General features: G+C 45.3%; 1 protein-coding gene across 1 annotated transcript; it reads left to right on the plus strand.

The window, feature by feature from the left end:
• The first annotated feature begins 8,992 nt into the window (after positions 1-8,992).
• Positions 8,993-22,660, plus strand: LOC132592984 (vomeronasal type-2 receptor 26-like). Its single transcript, XM_060281314.1, has 3 exons — positions 8,993-9,280; positions 20,628-20,754; positions 21,759-22,660. Exons 1-3 carry the CDS (start codon positions 8,993-8,995, stop codon positions 22,658-22,660), a joined length of 1,317 nt encoding a protein of 438 aa, XP_060137297.1.
• The last annotated feature ends 529 nt before the right edge of the window (positions 22,661-23,189 follow it).

Here is a 23,189-nt window from a genome sequence, read left to right on the forward strand (position 1 = left end):
AACGCAAAGACAGTGGAAGTAGGTTGCGCAACAGGCGTAGTATTGAAGAGACGACAGAAGATGTGGAAGCAAATTTGGTGGGCTTGGTGGGAAAGGGTGGGAATGGGGTGATTTATAAAGGGATATTGTAATGGGTGGACTTAAACAGTCTGAAACTGGTTTGACACTAGGAATTCACTGAAATGTCTGGGAAATTTGGCTCCGGCAAAAGGCGGGGATGGATTTAAATATTGATAGTTAAGAAAGGAGAATAGAATTTTAAGATTTGAATTATAATTACATTTCTGGTAAAAATATTAAGCTAAGGGAAGAAATATAAGATAAAATAATGGAAAAGTGGAAAGGATTAGATTTGGATAGTGGAGAGATATATTGAGTGTACAGATCCTACACTTTTGGCCCTCTTATTTACTGATAGATCACCTGATGTTAGATGAATCCCTGAAACATTTTCTTAATCTTAACCTCTTCATCTCTCTTTGGACAGGTGCCACCCCTTTCCTTATGTAATGCCAACTGCCTTCCTGGTTATGAGAAGAAAAAGAAGGAGGGCAAGAAGTTTTGTTGTTATGATTGTGATCCATGCCCTCGTGGGATGTTCTCAAATGAGAAGGGTGAGAGATGCCATATTAGCATATAAAAGGCATTTTAGTAAATCCTGGGCAAATCAGCAGTGGGATTTGCTCCGACTGGTCTCAATTTATATTGTGTATTAACAATAGTAGAATAATTTCCCTTCAGTCTCAGTAAAAGGTGACCCTATAAATTAATTAACTTAACATTCAAGAGTGAATACCATGAGGAAGCAAGTTTAATCTATAATTAACCATCGCTGTATCTACGTACATTGATATTCTAAACATTACTGCATATAATATTCTCTAATGTATAATGCAGTTTCCCATTACCAGTGGTTCACTGCTATACTGCCACATTTACTAACACATTTTAACGATATAAACCATGAGTGTAGCTCCTCCTGGTCTGTTTTGATGCAACACGACATAAAATTGTATATGCATTCTGTCCTGGAAGACACTAAAGGTTTGGAGAAGGGAGGATGGAATAGGGAAGTTTGGAGAAGGGAGGGTGGTCTTTTCTGTAAGAACAGGGGACTTCTTCTTCATCAAGACATTTTATTGGTTTTACACATTATAATTATGCATTTTATTTTTATTAACCACTACTGTAGCTCCACCCTAAGTCTGTTTTGTTTCAACAAGACATAAAATTAGTACATGATAAGGGGAATTTTAAAAAAAAACCTCAAGCATATTTTGGATTGTTTCAAATTGCCATGCCACCTTTTTCTAGGGTTGGAAACCTGTGCCAGATGTCCTCCTGATCAATATCCAAATGAAGAGCAGAATCAGTGTGTTCCCAAGAAACCTAACGTCCTAGGCTTTGGTGAAACTTTGGCCATTGTTTCAACTTTCTCCGTGCTTTTATTCTCTCTGATCACAGCTATGGTACTTGGCATTTTCATTAAGCACCGGAACACTGCCATCGTCAAAGCCAATAACAGAAGCCTCACTTACATTCTCCTCATCTCCCTCCTCTTGTGTTTCCTTTGCTCTTTGATGTTCATTGGAATGCCTAATAAGGTGACCTGCCCACTCCGACAAACTGCTTTTGGCGTGGTCTTCTCAGTGGCCCTCTCCAGCATCTTGGCCAAGACAATTTCAGTAGTTTTGGCATTCATGGCTACCAAGCCAGGATCCAGGATCAGGAAATGGGTAGGAAAAAAACTGGCTTATTCCATTGTCCTTTCCTGCTCTGTGATTCAAATGGGAATCTGTGCCCTCTGGCTGGCAACCTCTGTCCCATTCCCAGATGTGGACATGCACTCAATGAGTGAAGAAATTATATTACTATGTAATGAAGGGTCAACCCTAATGTTCTATTTTGTTTTGGGCTACATGGGCTTCCTGGCCACTGTCAGCTTCACTGTGGCCTTCTTAGCCAGGAAGTTGCCTGACAGCTTCAACGAAGCCAAGTTCATCACCTTCAGCATGCTGGTCTTCTGCAGTGTTTGGTTCTCCTTTATTCCCACATACTTGAGCACCAGAGGAAAATACATGGTGGCTGTGGAGATCTTCTCCATCTTGGCTTCCAGTGCTGGGCTGCTGGGTTGCATCTTTTCCCCTAAATGCTACATTATTGTGGTGAGACCTGAGCTGAATAACAGAGAGCAGCTGATACGGAGAAAGATGTAAATAACAGTATTGTTTGTCATTTCTGTAATTAGATTTTGTAGACTCTTTCGAATGGTAATTTTACTGTGGTTTTTCGAGAAAGGAGGTTACCTGAAATGATCAAAATGACAGCAGAGATTGTCTTATCATTTATGTTTTTGATATCCTGCATAGTTGCATATGCGCTCCATCTGGTACGCATGCTAAGACCGTACCTGCCCGCGGACTGTCTCGCCAGAGTGGTGCATGCTCTAGTTATCTCTCGCTTGGACTACTGCATTGCTCTCTACATGGGGCTACCTTTGAAGGTAACCCGGAAACTACAACTAACCCAGAATGTGGCAGCTAGCCTGGTGACTGGGAGCGGCCACCGAGATCACATAACACCGGTCCTGAAAGACCTACATTGGCTCCCAGTACGTTTCCGAGCACAATTCAATCTCTTCTGTCATTTATACTTTGCTCCGTATCAGCTTGTCTCTATTATTCCCAGTACGGGAATCCCAGTATGTTTCCAAGCACAATTCAAAGTGTTGGTGCTGACCTTTAAAGCCCTAAACGGCCTTGGTCCAGTATACTTGAAGGAGTGTCTCCTCCCCCATCATTCTGCCTGGACACTGAGGTCCAGCGCCGAGGGCCTTCTGGCGGTTCCCTTGCTATGAGAAGCCATGTTACAGGGAACCAGGCAGAGGGCCTTCTCGGTAGTGGCACCCACCCTGTGGAATGCCCTCCCACCAGAGGTCAAAGCGAATAACAATTACCAGACCTTTAGAAGGCATCTCAAGGCAGCCCTGTTTAGGGAAGCTTTTAATGTTTGATGGGTTTCTGTATTTTAATATTTTGTTGGAAGCCACCCGGAGTGGCTGGGGGAATGCGGCCAGATGGGCGGGGTATTATTATTATTATTATTATTATTATTATTATTTATAAATGAACTGGGATTAGGTGTATGAAATGATGACTATGGATGATATCCAAGAAATTTGAATGCCTACAAAACCCCTGACTTCTTTTCTCTGCATCCGAAGGGATGCTCCCTATCTTCCCAAGAGGCCCTGAACCTCTTCTGAGGAGATGATGGAGTGTAGAGAGAAGAGAAGGAACACAAGAACTTGAGAAGCTATCTTATCCTGAGTCCTTTTATCCAGCAGGGCTGAGCACCACATTTGACCTTGACCCCAAACCAAATTCTGCCTATGTTGGGTGAGCTGGGCATCTATTAAGTTCATATGTGACCACCATGAATTGGAGGAGGTTGGATCTGAGATACTTTGTCTTCACTGTATGCCTAACGGCCCTAGCAACCAAACTGAGCCATTTCAGTTAATTCAAAAATAAATGGGATCCAGGCAATAAAGATACTCACTGGCTCTGTGGGTTAAACCACAGAGTCTAGGGCTTGCTGATCAGAAGGTCAGTGGTTCGAATCCCTGCAATGGGGTGAGCTTCCATTGCTCGGTCCCAACTCCTGCCCACCTAGCAGTTTGAAAGCACATCAAAGTGCAAGTAGATAAGTAGGGACTGCTCCAGTGGGAAGGTAAAAGGTGTTTCTGTGCGCTGCTCTGGTTCGCCAGAAGCAGCTTTGTCATGCTGGCCACATGACCTGGAAGCTGTCTGCAGGCAAACGCCGGCTCCCTCGGCCTATAGAGCGAGATGAGCGCCGCAACCCCAGAGTCAGACACAACTGGACCTGATGATCAGGGGCCCCTTTACCTTTAAGCATGAAGAACAAGGTAAGAATCCAGTAGTAATGGCCAAAGATTGCTTGCCCACTACCACTCTCAAGATTCAGTTTCCATTTTGTGTCATCACACCTCAAGGAAGCCAATCAAGAACTGACTCTATGTTAATTACCAACCCAACCATTCCCCTACATATACTGATTGTTTTAAGAAATGAATGGAAAGTGACAATTTAATGGTGGCAGTAGTTCTATTAAATCATGGATAATGTTTTGTGTGATTCATGTTGAAGCCCCTACATTTATGTATGAATTCATTTACATTGTTCATAATATGTTGAAGCAGAACATTTAAAACTGCTCCAAACTGGAAATCACATGGGCACTCCATTAGAAATTCTACACACAAAAAGACACCTCTAATCAGTTTTAGAGTTCCAAGGATAAACTTGGAATTCTACACTTCTGGAATCTCATACCTCAATTGACATGGAGCTGTGAAGGGAGACATGAAGTGACTCACATTGCCATACATAGACACTGCTCCAGACTCAGAGGACTCTAATACTTGAAATACCCCTGACAGATAAAAATCACTCTAGAGCCTGAGCCTTATTCTATACCCCACTCTTATTTGCACCAGGGGTAGTCAATGTGTGGCCCTCCAGATGCTGCTGAATGACAGACCCCAGCAGCTTACAACAGACCATTATTATCAAGGATGATGGAAGCTGTAGCCCAAAAACATCTGGATGGCATAACAGTGCCTATCACTGCCTTACACTGATGCCCCCCCCCGACAGTCTTCTGAATTAATGCTTCCTACCAGAGTAAGAGAGAGATGTCTTAAACCAGTAGTTTTCAACCAGTGTGCCGTGGCATCCTGGGGTGCCTTGAATGGTGGTCAGGGGTGCCGCGGACAACACTGGCCACTGTCCCTCTTTGCTTCCCTCTCTCCTCTGATGCCTTATTGTAACTCAGCCTCTCATAGGCTTGTACAGCCTTGGCTAAAAGCTCCCCGGGTGAATGGTGCTTCGGGGCCTGGCCAGGGGGTGCTTCCAAGGTCCCTGTGGGGCAGTGTTAGGAGGTACCTCTCTTTGGGGTAAGAGGGCAGCTCAGAGACCAGGGTGGCAGCAGCAGCTGCCCAGAGGACTCCCAAGGAGAGGGGAGAGGAGCTGAGGGAACACTCCACAAAACAGGTGTTTGAAAGGGAGGCTGCCAGCTCTGCAGGCAAGGGGTGACATAAGTGGGCTCATGAGCCCCACAGCGGTGCCACAGAAAGAATGTATTTAGCCAAGGGAGCCATGGACTCAAAAAGGCTGAAAATCTGTGTTTGTCAGGCTGTCATGACAAGCCCTTCCCTCTGTGCTTCAACGTTGTAATCAGAAACAGGCACAGCTTGACAGTAATCAGCTTTATTGCTCAGCTTCCAAGGCCCGTGTGGGGCAGTGTTAGGAGGTACCTCTCTTTGGGGTAAGAGGGCAGCTCAGAGACCAGAGGTGGCAGCAGCAGCTGCCCAGAGGAAGGGGAGGAGAGAGGAGAGAAGGCTGAGGGAATACTCCACAAAAGAGGTGTTTGAAAGGGAGGCTGCCAGCTCTGCAGGCCAGGGGTGACATATGTGGGCTCCTGAGCCCCACAGCGGTGCCACAGAAAGAATATAGTTGGCCAAGGGAGCTGTGGACTCAAAAAAGCTGAAAACCTCTGTCTGTCAGGCTGTCATGAAAAGCCCTTTCATCTGTGCTCCAATGCTGTAATCAGAAACAGGCACAGCTCGACAGTTATCAACTTTATTGCTCAGTAACCAAGGAGATATCACACTGCACTTCCATCAGCTAAACAAGTCAGTTGCAGAAGCTAAATTCCTGCCCCTTTCATCTTCTATTTATACCTCCATTCTTAATTGTTGCAGCCTTTTCTCGACTCTTTGTTCCTGTGCTAAGAAGGGGGAAGGGGAAGGAGACGAATCAATTCTGAATGGCAAAGCAGAAAACACACACCCTGCTCCTTCTCTATCAGCACCTGCGGCTACCCTTTCACCTTCACTCTCTGCTGATGATTCTTCTATGTCCCTGAACCAGTCTGAACCTGGTTCAAAGTCTCCATCCCCCTCAGGTCCCTCCTGTGCCACTGGCTGCCACTACTCTTCCTCGTCCAGTAGTCCGTGACACTGTCTTAGGTGTCCTAAGCATGTCACTCTGCTTCAAACAGTAGATATGTGTTCTTTCAAAAGTATCGGGACTGTATTTTCCAGGGTCTCTATATCCTGATATGGTTTGGACCCTTTCCATCACTGTTTCCAAGATCCAGCAACTGGAATCAATGTTACATAGGTCAGAGAGTGTCAGGGCCAATAGCAGTAAGAAATTAGACAAATGGTGATGGCTCACCTCTAAACACATTTTGATAGAGGATTTGTTAGGGAAAAGATGGGTGCTTGCCTACAGGTGGAGTGTTTTTCTTTTCCATGGTTTGTTTGTAGTTCTGGATGTCCTGCATTAGCAAGCAGATAGGACCAGATGACCTTGGAGGTCTCTTCCTAACCTTTGATTCTGTGATGTGACAGATATGTTTACTTTGGCCGTTCTCCTACTGGTGATGCAACATAGAGTCCAAAAACATTGCACAAATGGTTATCTCCACTGTAATTATTAAAATTATGGTAATCAATTCACATGGAAAAGCTCCAGAAAGCAGAATGGAAAATGAGAAATAAATAATAAAATATGAAATGATTAAAAGCACCCTGGTGTTCCATAGACAGCTATGGTAAGGGAGGAGAGGTGAGGCCAGCTTTTTCTTCCGTGTTTCTCTGAAAATAAGACTCCGTCTTATATTTATTTTTCCTCAAAAAAAAAACACTATGGCTTATTTCCAGGGGATGTCTTATATTTTTCCTCCTCCTGCTGCCACTGCCGGCATTGCTGCTGTGCCTATCACTATGTCTTATTTTCGGGGTATGGCTTATATTCCTTGAAAGCTTAAAAATCCTGCTATGGCTTATTTTATGACTATGTCTTAAAATAGGAGAAACAAGGTTTTCATTGTATTGGTTAGATTTCCAATCATAGCATTCATAGCATTTTCTGGCGGTGCTGAAGTTAATGAGGAAGTGGATATCTGCCTCTTTACAGTAAGTACAGAATTGGCAGAATCAGCTGTCACGAAATACATCCTATTCAAGTCACGCTGGTGATAGTAACAATATTGTGGTGAAGCAAAGGAGAGTCCATGTGTAGAAGGATACTTGTGATGAGGACGTCACTGCTGCTGCTGCTTCTCCTGCTGCTTCCCAATATGGTGCCCAAAGTGCATACTGTGGTTTGCAGTGGAAATAATCCTGTCCATATTCCACATGAGTGGTTTGAACAAGGTGACCTTATCATTGGTGGGATAGTGTCCCATATCCTTTACATATTCCCCAGCATTTCCTTCCATGAACACCCATCTCAGGTCTTTATTAACAACCCATTGTAAGTAAATAGCTCTTAAGATCATTTCATTTATTCTTTCTACATTCATATCTGATTAAAATGCTCTTGGTTTTCTTTGAAGATTAAATCCAATAGTCAGATTTTATAAGACTATTTCATTTACGGTTCAGAGCAATACTTAGAAAGTGGGAAAACACCAAAACCTGCTCCAAGATACATGGTATCTCTCCATCCTCCAATGAAGCATAGATCACTCATTAGACCTCCCCAGTCACAGGGGCGGCGATGGGGTTCTCTGAGAAGTGGCCACGCATTGGGCGCAGAGCCATGCAAGTGCTGTCTCAAACCCTGTTAAGCAAGGCACTGGGCTTTGGGAAAGAGGTATGGGCTCTGACAAGGTGCTAGAGTTCTCCTTCCTCCTTCCCAAAGCCTAGATTAGCACTTTCCCAGCTTTGGGAACCAGGTGGGGATCTCTAGGACACTATCCAAACCTTGGGTTTCCTTCCATAAACCAGGCAAGGGGTCAATTGGGCAGCTTCTTTTCTTCAAGTGCCTTGACTACATCCGCTGGACACAATAATTTAGACTGTTGTACCAAAGATGGAATTCCAGAGGGTGCACTGCATAGCATTTGACTGGCTTTAATCAGGTAAAGGTAAAGGTAAAGGGACCCCTGACAATTAAGTCCAGTTGCGAATGACTCTGCGGTTGTGGCTCTCATCTCGCTTTACAGGCCAAGGGAGCCGGTGTTTGTCTGTTTCCACAGACAGTTTTTCCAGGTCATGTGGCCAACATGACTAAGCTGCTTCTGGTGAAGCCAGAGCAAAGCACGGAAACACCGTTCACATTCCCAATGGAGCGGTACCTATTTATCTACTTGCACTGCATGCTTTCGAACAGCTAGGTTAGCAGGAGCAGGTTACCAAACAATGGGAGTTCACCCCATCGCAGGGCCTCAAACCACTGACCATTCAATCAGGAAGTCCAAGTGGCACAGAGGTTTAAACCACAGCATCACTCCCACTTGCTTTCTAGCCATGATCCTCCTGCCCACAGTAATTTAGCATGGCAGACTTGCATTGGGAACATCTGGGTTCAATTCTCCATTTTCTTGGCCAACTACAACCTAGGAGCTTTCATGAGTATGCAAGGAGAGAGAGGAGAGCTGTGAAACCCAGCTAGAGATGCTTTAGTGGAGGGTGGTATAAAATTGAAGTCATGTATAAAGCACATTGAAAACAACCAGGGATAAGCTTTAAAGGTACTTACTAATAATTGAATCAGTGTCATTCTACAATCATCACTCCCAGATCGTCACTGGGCATTATTCATATTCAAAATGGCAGCCTCCAATTCCTTTATCTTCATTTCATACCAGTTTGTCTTGCTAGGGAGAACAAGTGACAAAGCACTGTAGTAATGATTTCAATAACTGTTTCTAGTAATAAAAAGCAACAAGGTTAAAAAACCTGAAGCTTAGTAAGTGAAGAACTCTTCTCAATCTATGTTTTCAGACAAATAAAAAATCTAACTTGGATCGAGAAGACATCTAAACATTACCTCTAAAAGCACAAAGCAATTTCAAGATTTACAAGATTTATCAGAGGCAGTTGAATCTCTCACATCTAGATGTTATGCACTGTTTTATTCCCCATAAAATAGTAACACACTTTGTTTGTAGGGTGATGAGAAAGTTCTACCAACACATCCTCGCCTTGGTGTTTGCTGTTGATGAGATCAATGAGAATCCCAAGATCTTGCCCAATTCTACTCTTGGATTCCACATCTATGATAGCTATTTTGATTCAAGGATGACCTACCGAACTACTCTGGATCTCCTCTTTAAATCCCATCACTTTGTCCCCAACTACATATGTGGCATTCAGAGAAAAGTAGTAGGAGTCATTGGGGGACTTAGCTCTGACACCTCCTCATCCATGGCAGACGTCTTAGGTCTCTACAAGATTCCACAGGTACAATATACTGGAGGTTTCAAAAAATAGGTATTTCATGCTGTAGTTCACTCTACACTCCTACGAGGAAGCTGTTGATTCAAGTCGAAGAACGGACATGGTTGCAATATATTGTTATATTTAAAGGGGTTAGTATGTGCATAAACCAACTATTATGAGAGTGCATTTGGGGAGAGAGAGATAGTGGCGCCAATTTTGTGTTGTTCTGCTAAATTTCTGACTTCATTTTAGTTGCCTCAATTTTAAATCAGTATTTTACTTACATTTTATAGGATATGGTTTATTGTTGATCACAGAAGAATAAAATGTTTAATATTCAGGAAATCTACAGGAGAACTCCCATGAGAGTTCTTAGTACATAAACCATTGTGCTATAAAGGTTATAGAATAAAGGAACATGATCAATGGTTTGTCTCCCTCCATTTCCAGAATTGTGTTTTGTTGATTGATCTAGGGACTATGTTGAAACAAGCAGGGATAAACACTCTCCTGAACTTTGACACAATCCATGTGTACAAGTATGCGACTGTGATGACTTCACAATAAAAGGAATTAATATCTACATAAATAGATGAGCAAGATTGTTTGTTTTGTGTGTTTTTCTATATAAATGGGAGGGTGGCCCTTTCGCTAAGATTAGAAAGATGGAATATATAGGATTTATATAAGATATATGAGTGTTTTTTGAATTCTTCCTTCCAGTAGCAGCTTAGAGACCAATGAAAGCTTAGTTGGTCTCTAAGGAGCTACTGGAAGGCATTTTTGTATTTTCTTTCATCTACATCAGACCAACACGGCTACCTACTTGTGAATTCTTGTTTCCACGTGGAAAAGTTTGGCTTCTTTTTTTCAGATTTCATATGGTTCATTTGAACCGGTCATCAAATTTGCTTCCTTTTATCGCATGGTCCCCAATGAAGATCTTCAGTACAAGGGAATTATCCAGTTACTTCTGCATTTCAGATGGAAATGGGTTGGGCTCATCACTCCAGCTAATGAAGCTGGAGAACAATTCTTGCAGACCATTGAACCAATGCTTTTCATGAATGGAATCTGTTCAGCATTCACAGAAAAACTTGAGTACCATCTGCATTTCACTGGTAACATACTTGATATGGTGGGTGACACAAGGCTTTTGGTCCCAGCTTTCATGTCAAGTAAAGCAAATGTGGTTGTTATATACGGAGAAAGTACATCTATTATATGGCTTACCTATACTCTTATTGCAAGGGATATGATTCAGCTAATACTTCATCAATCTGTAAGGAAAGAACCTGAAGGAAAAGTATGGATTACAGCAGCCCAAATAGATTTCATATCAAATGTTGTAAGAAAACTTATGGACCTTGATATACAAATGCTCCAAGGTGCTATCTCCATTACGATTCACTCCAAGGAGATTCAAGATTTCTCAGACTTTCTGCAGGGTGTAAAGCCTTCTGGACAAGATGCAGATGGTTTTATCAATGATTTCTGGGAACAAGTCTTTGCTTGTTCACTTTCAAACGACACTGCAATGGCAGACACTATGGGTACATGTACTGGAGAGGAGTTGCTGGAGAGTCTCCCTGCACCATTTTTTGAAATGAGCATGACCGGCCACAGCTACAGTATCTATAATGCTGTCTATGCTCTGGCACATGCCTTACATATTAGGTACTCATCTGAAGCCATTAGCAAAAGGATAAATGGTGGAGACAGACTCTTTCCTCAGAATGTAGAGCCTTGGCAGGTAGGGTTTCCTGTCACAAAGTTTTCACTTTATAACCTGCTCAGTTTTGATCACTCCATTGAAATAAATGCCAACCCATATTGTATAAGTAAATAAGTACAATAATAAACCTGGATGTAAGGGGGAAGGCTTATAGAGAACAGCCCCCTCTCATCAGGATGAGTTCTTCTTCTCCGAGCAGTAACTCGAGCACAGGATCGATTACAAGAGGCAGGAGAAGGAAAGAGAGTGCTGAGCCTCAAGCAGCATCAGGGAGCCCTTACTCCAAGGGGAGGGGGAAAAGCAAAGGGAAAGAGGGGCCGACAGGAATTGAGGCCCCGGAGAAGAGGGAGGCGTTTCATAATTCCCAGGCTTTTGTGCTGGACGAAAAACAGGAAATCCTCATTGCAGGATTCTGACTCGGAATGAGGCAGACATGGAATTTGGACACCTTACACTGTAAATAATATGCACCAATAAAAGCATCTGAAAGACAAGCAGATGTGGAGGGTCGTTACTCAAGAGTAGCCACAACAACCCTGACACTTAATATATCAAATTAAACATTAACTAATTTTTTGTGATCCCTTCCAACACTACAGTTATATGATCCTATGATTCTGGAGAATATTTGCTTGAATTTGCCCTGCCTGACCTCCTTCAATGTAAAGATTCTTTTTCAGTGGCAGGCTGCCTTTCTTATAGCAGAACATGAATTCTAGGGACATTTTGTAAGTATCTTCAACAAAGCCCCTCTCAATTCTTATATCCTGTGTAGAGCACAGTGGTGTGACATGTTCATAGCTGCCAAGTTATCCCTTTTTTAAAGGGATTTTCCATTATGCTGAATAGGCTTCCTCGCGAGAAAAGGGAAAACTTGGCAGCTATGCATGTTGTAGCCAGGAGCTGATGCTCTCCACTTGTGTTGGATATGTGATGGCTTGTGGAAGAGTCCAGTACATCTAGAGTTGTGGCAAAGGTGGTAGCCAGTCTGCCCTTGTTTGCTGTGAGAGCCCCTTCACATATCCACCTAGAACATATTCCCTTTAGAGGTGAGGACTTTCATATAAGGGAACAATTGCACACTGCTCTACTGTGTATCCTAAATAGTCCCTATTACCCAGTAACATATACTCACACAAGACAACTCAAAAAGAGGTTTGTTGGTTATCAGAAGATAGCATACATTGACTAAATGCACAGTAACTAATACAGAGCAACATATAGCTACACACATACAGAAATCATGGATGCCCCGAACTAATAAATTCAAGCTCCTAACATGAGGACTATAGCTAAATGTTTCCATGTTGCATTAATATAATATCTTGAGAACATAAGCTCCTGGCCCTTTTCTTGCCCATCATCTCAAATCCCTTCTATAGCTTGAATCTTATTGAAGACTGCTCTGAAACCACTTCCGGTCTGCCGCGCTGGACAAAGAAGACGCAGGGACTGCGAGCTCCGCAGTCCCTGGCATCGCGGAGGGGGGGGAATTCCGCGGGGCGCGGATTCCCCACAAGAACTTTGGGTCGAGCGTCCCGAAGGCTCAGAGACCGGCAGGCTCCCTCTTTTTTTTTGGCGACTCCTCTGCTGCCCGGAGACACAGTAGAGTCTCCGAGAGCCAGCGGAGTTGGAGTCGCGGGAGCCATTTTGGTCGACATCGGTTCCTCCGAGAAGCGAAGCCCCGAGTCTTCTACCGGGCAGCGGCAGATTCTCCCAAGAATTTAAAAAGACCTCTTCAAAGTAAGTGAAATCTTCGTTGGGACTTTTTGGACTTTAAAATTACCAATTTGGAAAAATCGGAAGAGATTTAAAAACGGGAGTCGATCTCTTCCTAATGGCTGATTAAGAGGCATATTAAACATTCCAAAGCCAAAAAAGATACTTTGTTATTAGCACCCGAAAGAAATAAAGACTTTGTATCTCTTTACAAATCCCGGTGCCGGCACCTCCTGAGGAACAGCAAGTGCGTCAGGGGGGGGGGATTTTGACAGCTGTCAAAGCTGTCAAAACCACTAAAAGACAAGAATTTTTTTTAAAAAAATTGTTGAGAGTTTAATTGGCTGTAAGATTTGATTAAAAGAGAAGCATTTGGACTCTGCCTCCTAATCTCCTGCCTGTTTGTGGTTAGAAGGAATGAAAACAATGTATTCAACAAGCTTCCAAGAGACTGTTCTGAACTATTTAGAGATTTTGAAGGACATCCACAGGACACTGCAATACTCCAGCATAACATGTGCAGAGACTTTGGTTCGAGATCAGGACTTTGAGGACAATGTGGAAAGTCTACCTGAGACTAAAGAACAAGAAGTGGATTTTGCAAAAACTGAGATGGAATATAAAAATGTGATCTGCAGGAAGAACAACAAGGACATAAAAAGGAAAAAGACAGCTGTCAAGAACAACAATATGACTTAAAGACTCAAGAAAAGAAGGCTCCTGGAGGGGCTAAAAATTGGGTGTGGGTAACAGAGGGAAAGGAAAGGCAGAAGGGGGGGGGGGGAGACAGAGGCCTGGATTGGAAAGTGGGAAAGAATGGGAGTTGGGTGAAAAATTCTAGTTAAAAAGTATTTTGGTGATTGATTAACGGTTTCTGAAATCTTGGCTTGTTAAAGGACTGCTGATCTAGGGGGGGGGTCACCGGGGGGAGAAAGGAGAGTTAGTAGATATAAAAATTTAGTTTTCTGGAGGGAGGTAGAAGAATGGCCTGGGAAACAATCTTTAGATTTGTATTAGTATTTTTGTGTTCAGATAAGTGTCTGGATGGAGGGCCGCCTTTCCTCCTTTCTCTGCCCAGAAACACCTGGTGGCAGAAGGTGCTCTGGGGGGGGGGAGGAGGGGGGGAGGGAAGCCCAGACACAAAAATGGAACCTTTGAAGTGCTGCACCTAGCAGGTTCCTCTTGTGGCAGGAGGGGACTTGTGGGGGGGGGCAGCATGAAGAAGGAGGAGGAATAAGTCAATATTATAAGAATAAGAGTTGAAACTGGAGTAGAAAATTCGCCATATTAAATTACAGAAGTTAGGAAAACCAGGAAGAAGAGATCTGAGGAAGTCATAATGATAATGTGAAGATTTGGGAATTTTTATGTATTTTTTTCTTTTTTTCTTTTTTCTTTCTTTCCCTCTCTTTTTTTGTGGGTTTTGGGGTGGGGGGGCTAGGGATTTTATTCTCTAATTTTTTCTTTTCCTTTTTTTTTTTACACATATGATCAGGGTTGGGAATGTTGGTTGGGTGGACACCCGGCTCAGTCTTCCCCTGTTACTCTGGGGCGGGCCTTGGGGAGGGGAGGAGGGGGAGGGGAGAAACCCAGCCACTTAAAATGAATCACCTTTGACTATTTGCTCAGCATGGGTCTTTCTTGTGGCAGGAGGGGACTCATTGGGGGGGGGAATGGAAGAAGGTGTGAAATGATTGTTTATTTCCCTGTATTTCCTCTGTTTATTATAAAATTAATAAAAATTATATTTTAAAAAATGAAACCAGCAGGTCTACAGCCTTTATGTGAATGTCTCATGACTATTGAGTTTACACTGATTCACAATTTCCCTGCTGAAATTTGGGCCCCCTCCACTGGGAACTGAAGTGGTGAACTCCTGGAGGAAAAGAACTTATATTCTTCCCGGAAATCTCATAGCTGCCAAGTTTTCCCTTTTCTCGCGAGGAAGCCTATTCAGCATAAGGGGAAATCCCTTTTAAAAAGGGATATCTTGGCAGCTATGAAATCTATTAAATTATCTTAGACTATTACGACACTTCATAGACCTTTTGATTCTCTTTCCACCTAGCTGCACTCATTCCTGCAGAGGATCTCATTCAACAACAGTGCTGGGGATGAAATTACATTCAATGAACATGGAGAATTAGCAGGTGGATTTGATATTACAAACCTGGTCACTTTCCCAAATAATTCCTATGTCAGGGTCAAAGTAGGAAATCTGGATCCTCAGGCCCCTCCTGGAAAAGAGCTCGCCATAAATGGGGACAGAATCCAATGGCACAGAGTCTTCACTCAGGTAAGGAAAAGCGAGTTCTCCGATCAGGGAGAGCTCAAGTTGTGGAAGGGTTAAAAGACATCTCCTGGTTTGGGGGTGGTGTTGGATAAGAGGGAGTGTGTGTGATAGGACCCTTCTGGGTTGCTGGAGTAAAAAGCATGTAGCAATGTTTGATTGACAGGAAGGGCACCTTAAAACCTCTGCGTCCAGCAGTTAGTTTCACTTTTGCAAAGTGCTTCGGATCTCCCTCCCGCCTACCACCTTTTTCTAATGGTTTAGCCTGACATTGCTTTGCCTCTCATGGGGTCGCTTGCTTTGCAAGGGCCCAGTAGGAATTTTGCCATTTGGCTGATTGGCTGAGAGTGGTAGTGGGCAAGCCATTGGTTTTTTTCTACTGCTTAGCAAATTGTCACAACTTGTTAGGTTGGCGGTTAGGGATTGGTTAATAATTCTGGTTGGTGGGGGGGTATGGCATGGAGGTGCCTACCCCTCATTAAAATGCTGCTCCACATAGAAGTATTCCGGTAAAGGAATCCTGGGGCTCTGGGGCTCTAGGCCATACACCCAGCAACGGGCGGAGCTGGAGCCATTACAGAGCACGAGCCTTGAGGAACATTTCTGGCCAAGGGAAGAGTGCCTGGACACAGCTACCTCCTCTCCCATGGGGTGTTTACTTGACTTCCCTAGATGGCTAGGGAAGTCGGAGCTGATCTGTCCCAGGTGAGGGACAGATGGATTAACCAATGCCTAAGCCAATACTCACATTTAATTGTATTTAAATAAAGTTATTGCCAAATGCCAAAAGCTGATACGGAGCTGTAAAAACTAGGTCAGGATATGCACCCTGGTTTTTAAAGTGGTACACATCCTGTGAAACAATAAGGAACCCTAACATTTAAAGAAACTATTCAACGGGCATGTCTAGTTTTGCCACTTGAGATGAAAAGGGAATTGCTGCCCACTACTAATAACACTGCTTCTAATAATTCTTATAGTAAATATAAAATGAACCATTCCTTCAAAAAGAGCAAGTTGCCAAAAAAAGACATGTCAAACCAAGAAGGACCAATGGCTATGAGAGTGTCATCCAACATGCTTGTTTCTTCAAGGCAGCTCTCTACTTAGTGGCATTAGATAGAATGCTACCGTGTTTCTCATATTATAAGACATGTCTTATATTAATTTTTTCCTCAAAAAAACACGACATGGCTTATTTTCAAGGGATGTCTTATTTTTTAATAAAGTGCACGCGGGCGCTGTTTGCCGGGCTTGTCAAGCCCAGCAAGGAGCGCCCGCCGATCTTTGGTGACAGGCGGGGGTGGGGGGAGAGCAGAGAACGATCTCCGCTTCCCCCCCACCCCCGCCTGTCACACAGCACAGGTCCGAAGATCGGAGGGCGCTGTTTGCCGGGCTTGTCAAGCCCAGCAAGGAGCGCCCGCCGATCTTCGGTGACAGGCAGGGGTGGGGGGAGAGCGGAGAACGATCTCCGCTTCCCCCCCACCCCCGCCTGTCACACAGCACAGGTCCGAAGATTGGCGGGCGCTGTTTGCCGGGCTTGTCAAGCCCAGCAAGGAGCGCCCGCCGATCTTTGGTGACAGGCAGGGGTGGGGGGAGAGCGGAGAACGATCTCCGCTTTCCCCCCCACCCCGCCCGTCACACAGCACAGGGCCGAAGATTGGCGGGCGCTGTTTGCCGGGCTTGTCAAGCCCAGCAAACAGCGCCCGCCGATCTTCGGTGACAGGCAGGGGTGGGGGGAGAGCGGAGAACGATCTCCGCTTTCCCCCCACCCCGCCCGTCACACAGCACAGGACCGAAGATCTGAGGGCGCTGTTTGCCGGGCTTGTCAAGCCCCCGCCCGTCACACAGCACAGGGCCGAAGATTGGCGGGCGCTGTTTGCCGGGCTTGTCAAGCCCAGCAAGGAGCGCCCGCCGATCTTTGGTGACAGGCGGGGGTGGGGGGAGAGCGGAGAACGATCTCCGCTTTCCCCACCCCACCCCGCCCGTCACACAGCACAGGGCCGAAGATTGGCGGGCGCTGTTTGCCGGGCTTGTCAAGCCCAGCAAACAGCGCCCGCCGATCTTCGGTGACAGGCAGGGGTGGGGGGAGAGCGGAGAACGATCTCCGCTTTCCCCCCACCCCGCCCGTCACACAGCACAGGACCGAAGATCGGCGGGCGCTGTTTGCCGGGCTTGTCAAGCCCAGCAAACAGCGCCCGCCGATCTTCGGTGACAGGCAGGGGTGGGGGGAGAGCGGAGAACGATCTCCGCTTCCCCCCCACCCCCGCCCGTCACACAGCACAGGGCCGAAGATCTGAGGGCGCTGTTTGCCGGGCTTGTCAAGCCCCCGCCCGTCACACAGCACAGGGCCGAAGATTGGCGGGCGCTGTTTGCCGGGCTTGTCAAGCCCAGCAAGGAGCGCCCGCCGATCTTTGGTGACAGGCGGGGGTGGGGGGAGAGCGCAGAACGATCTCCGCTTCCCCCCCACCCCCGCCTGTCACACAGCACAGGTCCGAAGATTGGCGGGCGCTGTTTGCCGGGCTTGTCAAGCCCAGCAAACAGCGCCCACCGATCTTCGGTGACAGGCAGGGGTGGGGGGAGAGCGGAGAACGATCTCCGCTTCCCCCCCACCCCCGCCTGTAACACAGCACAGGGCCGAAGATCGGCGGGCGCTGTTTGCCGGGCTTGTCAAGCCCAGCAAGGAGCGCCCGCCGATCTTTGGTGACAGGCGGGGGTGGGGGGAGAGCGGAGAACGATCTCCGCTTCCCCCCCACCCCCGCCCGTCACACAGCACAGGGCCGAAGATCGGCGGGCGCTGTTTGCCGGGCTTGTCAAGCCCAGCAAGGAGCGCCCGCCGATCTTTGGTGACAGGCGGGGGTGGGGGGAGAGCGGAGAACGATCTCCGCTTCCCCCCCACCCCCGCCTGTCACACAGCACAGGACCAAAGATCGGCGGGCGCTCCTTGCTGGGCTTGACAAGCAAACAGCGCCCGCCGATCTTCGGTGACAGGCAGGGGTGGGGGGAGAGCGGAGAACGATCTCCGCTTCCCCCCCCACCCCGCCCGTCACACAGCACAGGGCCGAAGATCAGCGGGCGCTGTTTGCCGGGCTTGTCAAGCCCAGCAAGGAGCGCCCGCCGATCTTTGGTGACAGGCAGGGGTGGGGGGAGAGCGGAGAACGATCTCCACTTCCCCCCCCCACCCCGCCCGTCACACAGCACAGGGCCGAAGATCGGCGGGCGCTGTTTGCCGGGCTTGTCAAGCCCAGCAAGGAGCGCCCGCCGATCTTCGGCTCTGTCCCCCGATGCGCTACGGCTCGGGGAAGCAGGCAGGGATCTCCTGCTGGGTCCCGCGGCTTCGCCTCTCGCTCGGTCGGGGCTTTGCGATAGTGCTTATTTTCGGGGTATGTCTTATTTTTAACCAACCCTTTGAAATCCTGTCATGGCTTATTTTTTGGGGATGCCTTAAAATATGAGAAACACGGTAGGCTAAATGTATCATTGTGCATAGACACTGGAATCTTCTAGAGTTTTTCTCTTGCCACTTGAGACTCTAGTGTTGATTTGGAATGATAGAAGCCAGGGGCGTATGCAATAGTTTTTCAAGTTGGGCCCTGCTATGGGCCCAGACCCGGGAGGAGCAACTGCAAAATCATGCCTTCCTTGGAGTGGCTTGGAGCCCGGATGCTCATCGATGTACTCCATGGGCTGCAGGGCAAGGCATGCAGGCTCCTCTCAGTGACTTGGTGGAGGAATCCAGGTGCTTGTCATAGTCCTCTGCTGCCAGCCATGGCAGAGCTCAGTGGATGGAGAAGCAAGCCAACCAGCCAAACCTCAGGGGGGTACTTGCCTGGAGGCAGAGTCCATATACACGCTCCACTCCAGTCCAGTCGTAAGGTAAGGAGTATCTCAGTTCATGTAGTCAGACAATCTGGGGGTCGAGAAAGCCAAGGGTCAAAGGTCACGAGAAACAAGAAGCAGCAAGGTCTGGTCAGGAATGACAAAAGTTGTTTCCTGCAACTGACTGAGGATGGGAAGCCTGCTTAAGAAAGATGGAGCCAGCAGGTTCTCATCAGGAGCAAGAAGGCTGATCAGCAGCAGGTGGAGTCCCTTCACCTTCTCCTCCTTCAGGCTGCTCCTCACAGGGGAAGCTGACTCCTGACCCAAGACACCACTGGCATTGGCCATCAGAGGAGCGGTGCAGTTCCACATCCTTAGTTAGCTGGTGGCACAGTTGTAAGAGTCAGTAGAGTGCCAAGCTTAGCTCGGACGGAAGAAAAGAGAGGCTGGTGGATGCAGTTGCAAGAGAGAGAGAAGGTGGTATGGTGGTATGTAAAGCGAGGGAGGAAGACTGGCAGGCAGACAGACCAAGGAAGGCAGGAGAAGAAGCAGAGCAGACCCAACCATGATGGCCGAGGGGGACCAAAACAGGTGATGAAAAGCAAAGTTTTAGAAGTTCTGTTCCATGGTGTCCTTGGAAGCACTGGTATCTCCTTGCCGATGATGCAATGGATGGTTGGGATGCCAAAATAGCACCTTGCCAAGGGCACAGGGGAGCCCAGGTACACCTCTAAATAGAAGGCATCAATATCCTCACAAGCAGATCTCAGTTTTATTAGAACTAAAAGTGGCAATATGCTTGCTCCTGTTTGAGGATATATATTGTAAAGAAAAAGAGCACTAGGTAAAGTTCAACAGCAGTTGACTTTTAAAGGAGAAATCTTCAGTACTTCTGGCTAGAAAGAAATTATTATTTTACAACTTCAAAATATCTGTATAAGATCTGCCTTAATTCTGTTATATATCCAGCACTGCCAGTTTTGGCCTAAATAAATAAATAAATTCTGTATAAATTCTGTTCCAGTGAGCCAGTCACCATCTGCAATGATCATGGAACTGAAGAAAGTAAAAACTCTCACTGCCTCCATTTCTTCCCCTTCTATTTGCTAGGAGGTGACGGGACCAGTGGCCATGATCTTGGTTTCATTAATGTTCAGCTTCAGACCATATTTTACGCTCTCCTCTTTCACCCTCATTAAAAGGTTCTTAAATTCCTCCTCACTTTCTGCCATCAAGGTTGTGTCATCAGCATATCTGAGGTTGTTGATATTTCTTCCGGCAATGTTAATTCCAGTTTGGGATTCATCCAGTCCAGCCTTTCACATGATGAATTCTGCATATAAGTTAAATAAGCAGGGAGACAATATACAGTCTTGTCGTACTCCTTTCCCAATTTTGAACCAATCAGTTATTCAGTTATATGTATTAGATATGGCTTAATTCTGTTATATCTCCAACAGTGCCAGTTTTGGCCTTAATAAATAAATAAATTCTGTATAATGTAAAGCACCATTGGAATATTGATTTAAGATTGTTCTCTTTCAGGTTCACCCTAATAAAAATTTTTGGAATGTTTTAATGCCCACATCCATTTCGCTTTCAGGATTGTTAACCCAATATTTGCTAAATAACCTTCCCATTTCCTTATGTATGAAGGATGAAGATTTTTTGTGTGTGCATATATTGAGTGTAGGGATCCTGCATTTAACATTTTTGGCCCTCTTATTTACTGATAGATCACCTGATGTTAGATGATTCCCTGAAACATTTTCTTAATCTTAACCTCTTCATGTCTCTTTGGACAGGTGCCACCCCTTTCTTTATGTAATGCCAACTGCCTTCCTGGTTATGAGAAGAGAAAGAAGGAGGGCAAGAAGTTTTGTTGTTATGATTGTGATCCATGTCCTCGTGGGATGTTCTCAAATAAAAAGGGTGAGAGATGCCATATTAACATATAAAAGACATTTTAGTAAATCTGAGCAAATCAGCAGTGGGATTTGCTCCGCCTGGTCTCAATTTATATAATAATTTTATAATAATAATAATTTATTATTTATACCCCGCCCATCTGGCCGGGTTCCCCCAGACACTCTGGGCGGCTTCCAACAAAATATTAAAATACAGAAATCCATCAAACATTAAAAGCTTCCCTAAACAGTGCTGCCTTGAGATGCCTTCTAAAGGTCTGGTAGTTGTCATTCTCTTTGACCTCTGGTGGGAGGGTGTTCCACAGGGTGGGTGCCACTACTGAGAAGGCCCTCTGCCTGGTTCCCTGTAACTTGGCTTCTCGTAGCGAGGGAACCGCCAGAAGGCCCTCAGCGCAGGACCTCAGTGTCCGGGCAGAACGATTGTGTATTAACAATAGTAGAATAATTTCCCTCCAGTCTCAGTAAAAGCTGACCCTATAAATAAATTAACTTAACATTCAAGAGTGAATACCATGAGGAAGCGAGTTTAATCTATAATTAACCATCACTGTATCTACGTACATTGATATTCTAAACATTACTGCATATAATATTCTCTAATGTTTAATGCAGTTTCCCATTGCCAGTGGATCACTGCTGTGCTGCCACATTTGAATAATACCTTTTAATGTTATAAACCATGAGTGTAGCTCCTCCCGGTCTGTTTTGATGCAACACGACATAAAATTTGTACATGCATTCTGTCTTGGAAGACACTAAAGGTTTGGAGAAGGGAGGGTGGTCTTTTCTCTAATAACAAAGCACTTTGGGGTCTTCTTCTTTATCAATACATTTTATTGGTTTTACACATTTTAATAATGCATTTTATTTTTATTAACCACTACTCTAGCTCCACCCTAAGTCTGCTTTGATTCAACAAGACATAAAATTGGAGCATGGTAAGAGGAATTTTAAAAACCCCTCAAGCATATTCTGGATTGTTTCAAATTGCCATACCACCTTTTTCAGGGTTGGAAACCTGTGCAAGATGTCCTCCTGATCAATATCCAAATGAAGAGCAGAATGAGTGCATTCCCAAGAAACCTAACGTCCTAGGCTTTGGTGAAACTTTGGCCATTCTTTCAACTTTCTTTGTGCTTTTATTCTCTCTGATCACAGCTGTGGTACTTGGCATTTTCATTAAGCACCGGAACACTGCCATCGTCAAAGCCAATAACAGAAGCCTCACTTACATTCTCCTCATCTCCCTCCTCTTGTGTTTCCTTTGCTCTTTGATGTTCATTGGAATGCCTAATAAGGTGACCTGCCCACTCCGACAAACTGCTTTTGGCGTGGTCTTCTCAGTGGCCCTCTCCAGCATCTTGGCCAAGACAATTTCAGTAGTTTTGGCATTCATGGCTACCAAGCCAGGATCCAGGATCAGGAAATGGGTAGGCAAAAAACTGGCTTATTCCATTGTCCTTTCCTGCTCTGTGATTCAAATGGGAATCTGTGCCCTCTGGCTGGCAACCTCTGTCCCATTCCCAGATGTGGACATGCACTCAATGAGTGAAGAAATTATATTACTATGTAATGAAGGGTCAACCCTAATGTTCTATTTTGTTTTGGGCTACATGGGCTTCCTGGCCACTGTCAGCTTCACTGTGGCCTTCTTAGCCAGGAAGTTGCCTGACAGCTTCAACGAAGCCAAGTTCATCACCTTCAGCATGCTGGTCTTCTGCAGTGTTTGGTTCTCCTTTATTCCCACATACTTGAGCACCAGAGGAAAATACATGGTGGCTGTGGAGATCTTCTCCATCTTGGCTTCCAGTGCTGGGCTGCTGGGTTGCATCTTTTCCCCTAAATGCTACATTATTGTGGTGAGACCTGAGCTGAATAACAGAGAGCAGCTGATATGGAGAAAGATGTAAATAACAGTAGAGTTTGTAATTTCTTTATTTAGATTCTGTAGACTTGTTAGCAGGGTAATTTCACTGTGGTTTTTCAAGAAAGGAAGTTACCTGAAATGATCAAAATAACAGAAGAGATTGTCTTATCATTTATGTTCTTGATATCCAGCAGAGTTGCATATAAAAACATATCTTGAAGGTTTAAGATTAAGATTAAAAATTTAGGCGCCTAACTAAAATCAATATCTGATGTCATTTTTTAAAAAAATTCTTATAACTATCAATAATCAGGTAACATTCCATTCCGTCTCTTGTACGAGAGGACGGCTGTTAGGAATTTAGCAACCTGTAGAGTAATATAAGGGTCCACATCTTGAAGAACCCAGGCTAGCTGAAGGTCAACTGGATTGTCAGCCATAGGCTGGATTATGGAGTTTAATATACTAGCACGAGCCGAACTGTACATAGGGCAGATAAACATAACATGGTGTAAAGATTCAGTTGATTTCATTTCGCAAGCACACATTGAAGAGACTTGGCCCTTAGTAAA

Source organism: Zootoca vivipara, chromosome 13 (genome assembly GCF_963506605.1).
Source record: "Zootoca vivipara chromosome 13, rZooViv1.1, whole genome shotgun sequence".
In the NCBI taxonomy this organism is placed as follows: domain Eukaryota; kingdom Metazoa; phylum Chordata; class Lepidosauria; order Squamata; family Lacertidae; genus Zootoca; species Zootoca vivipara.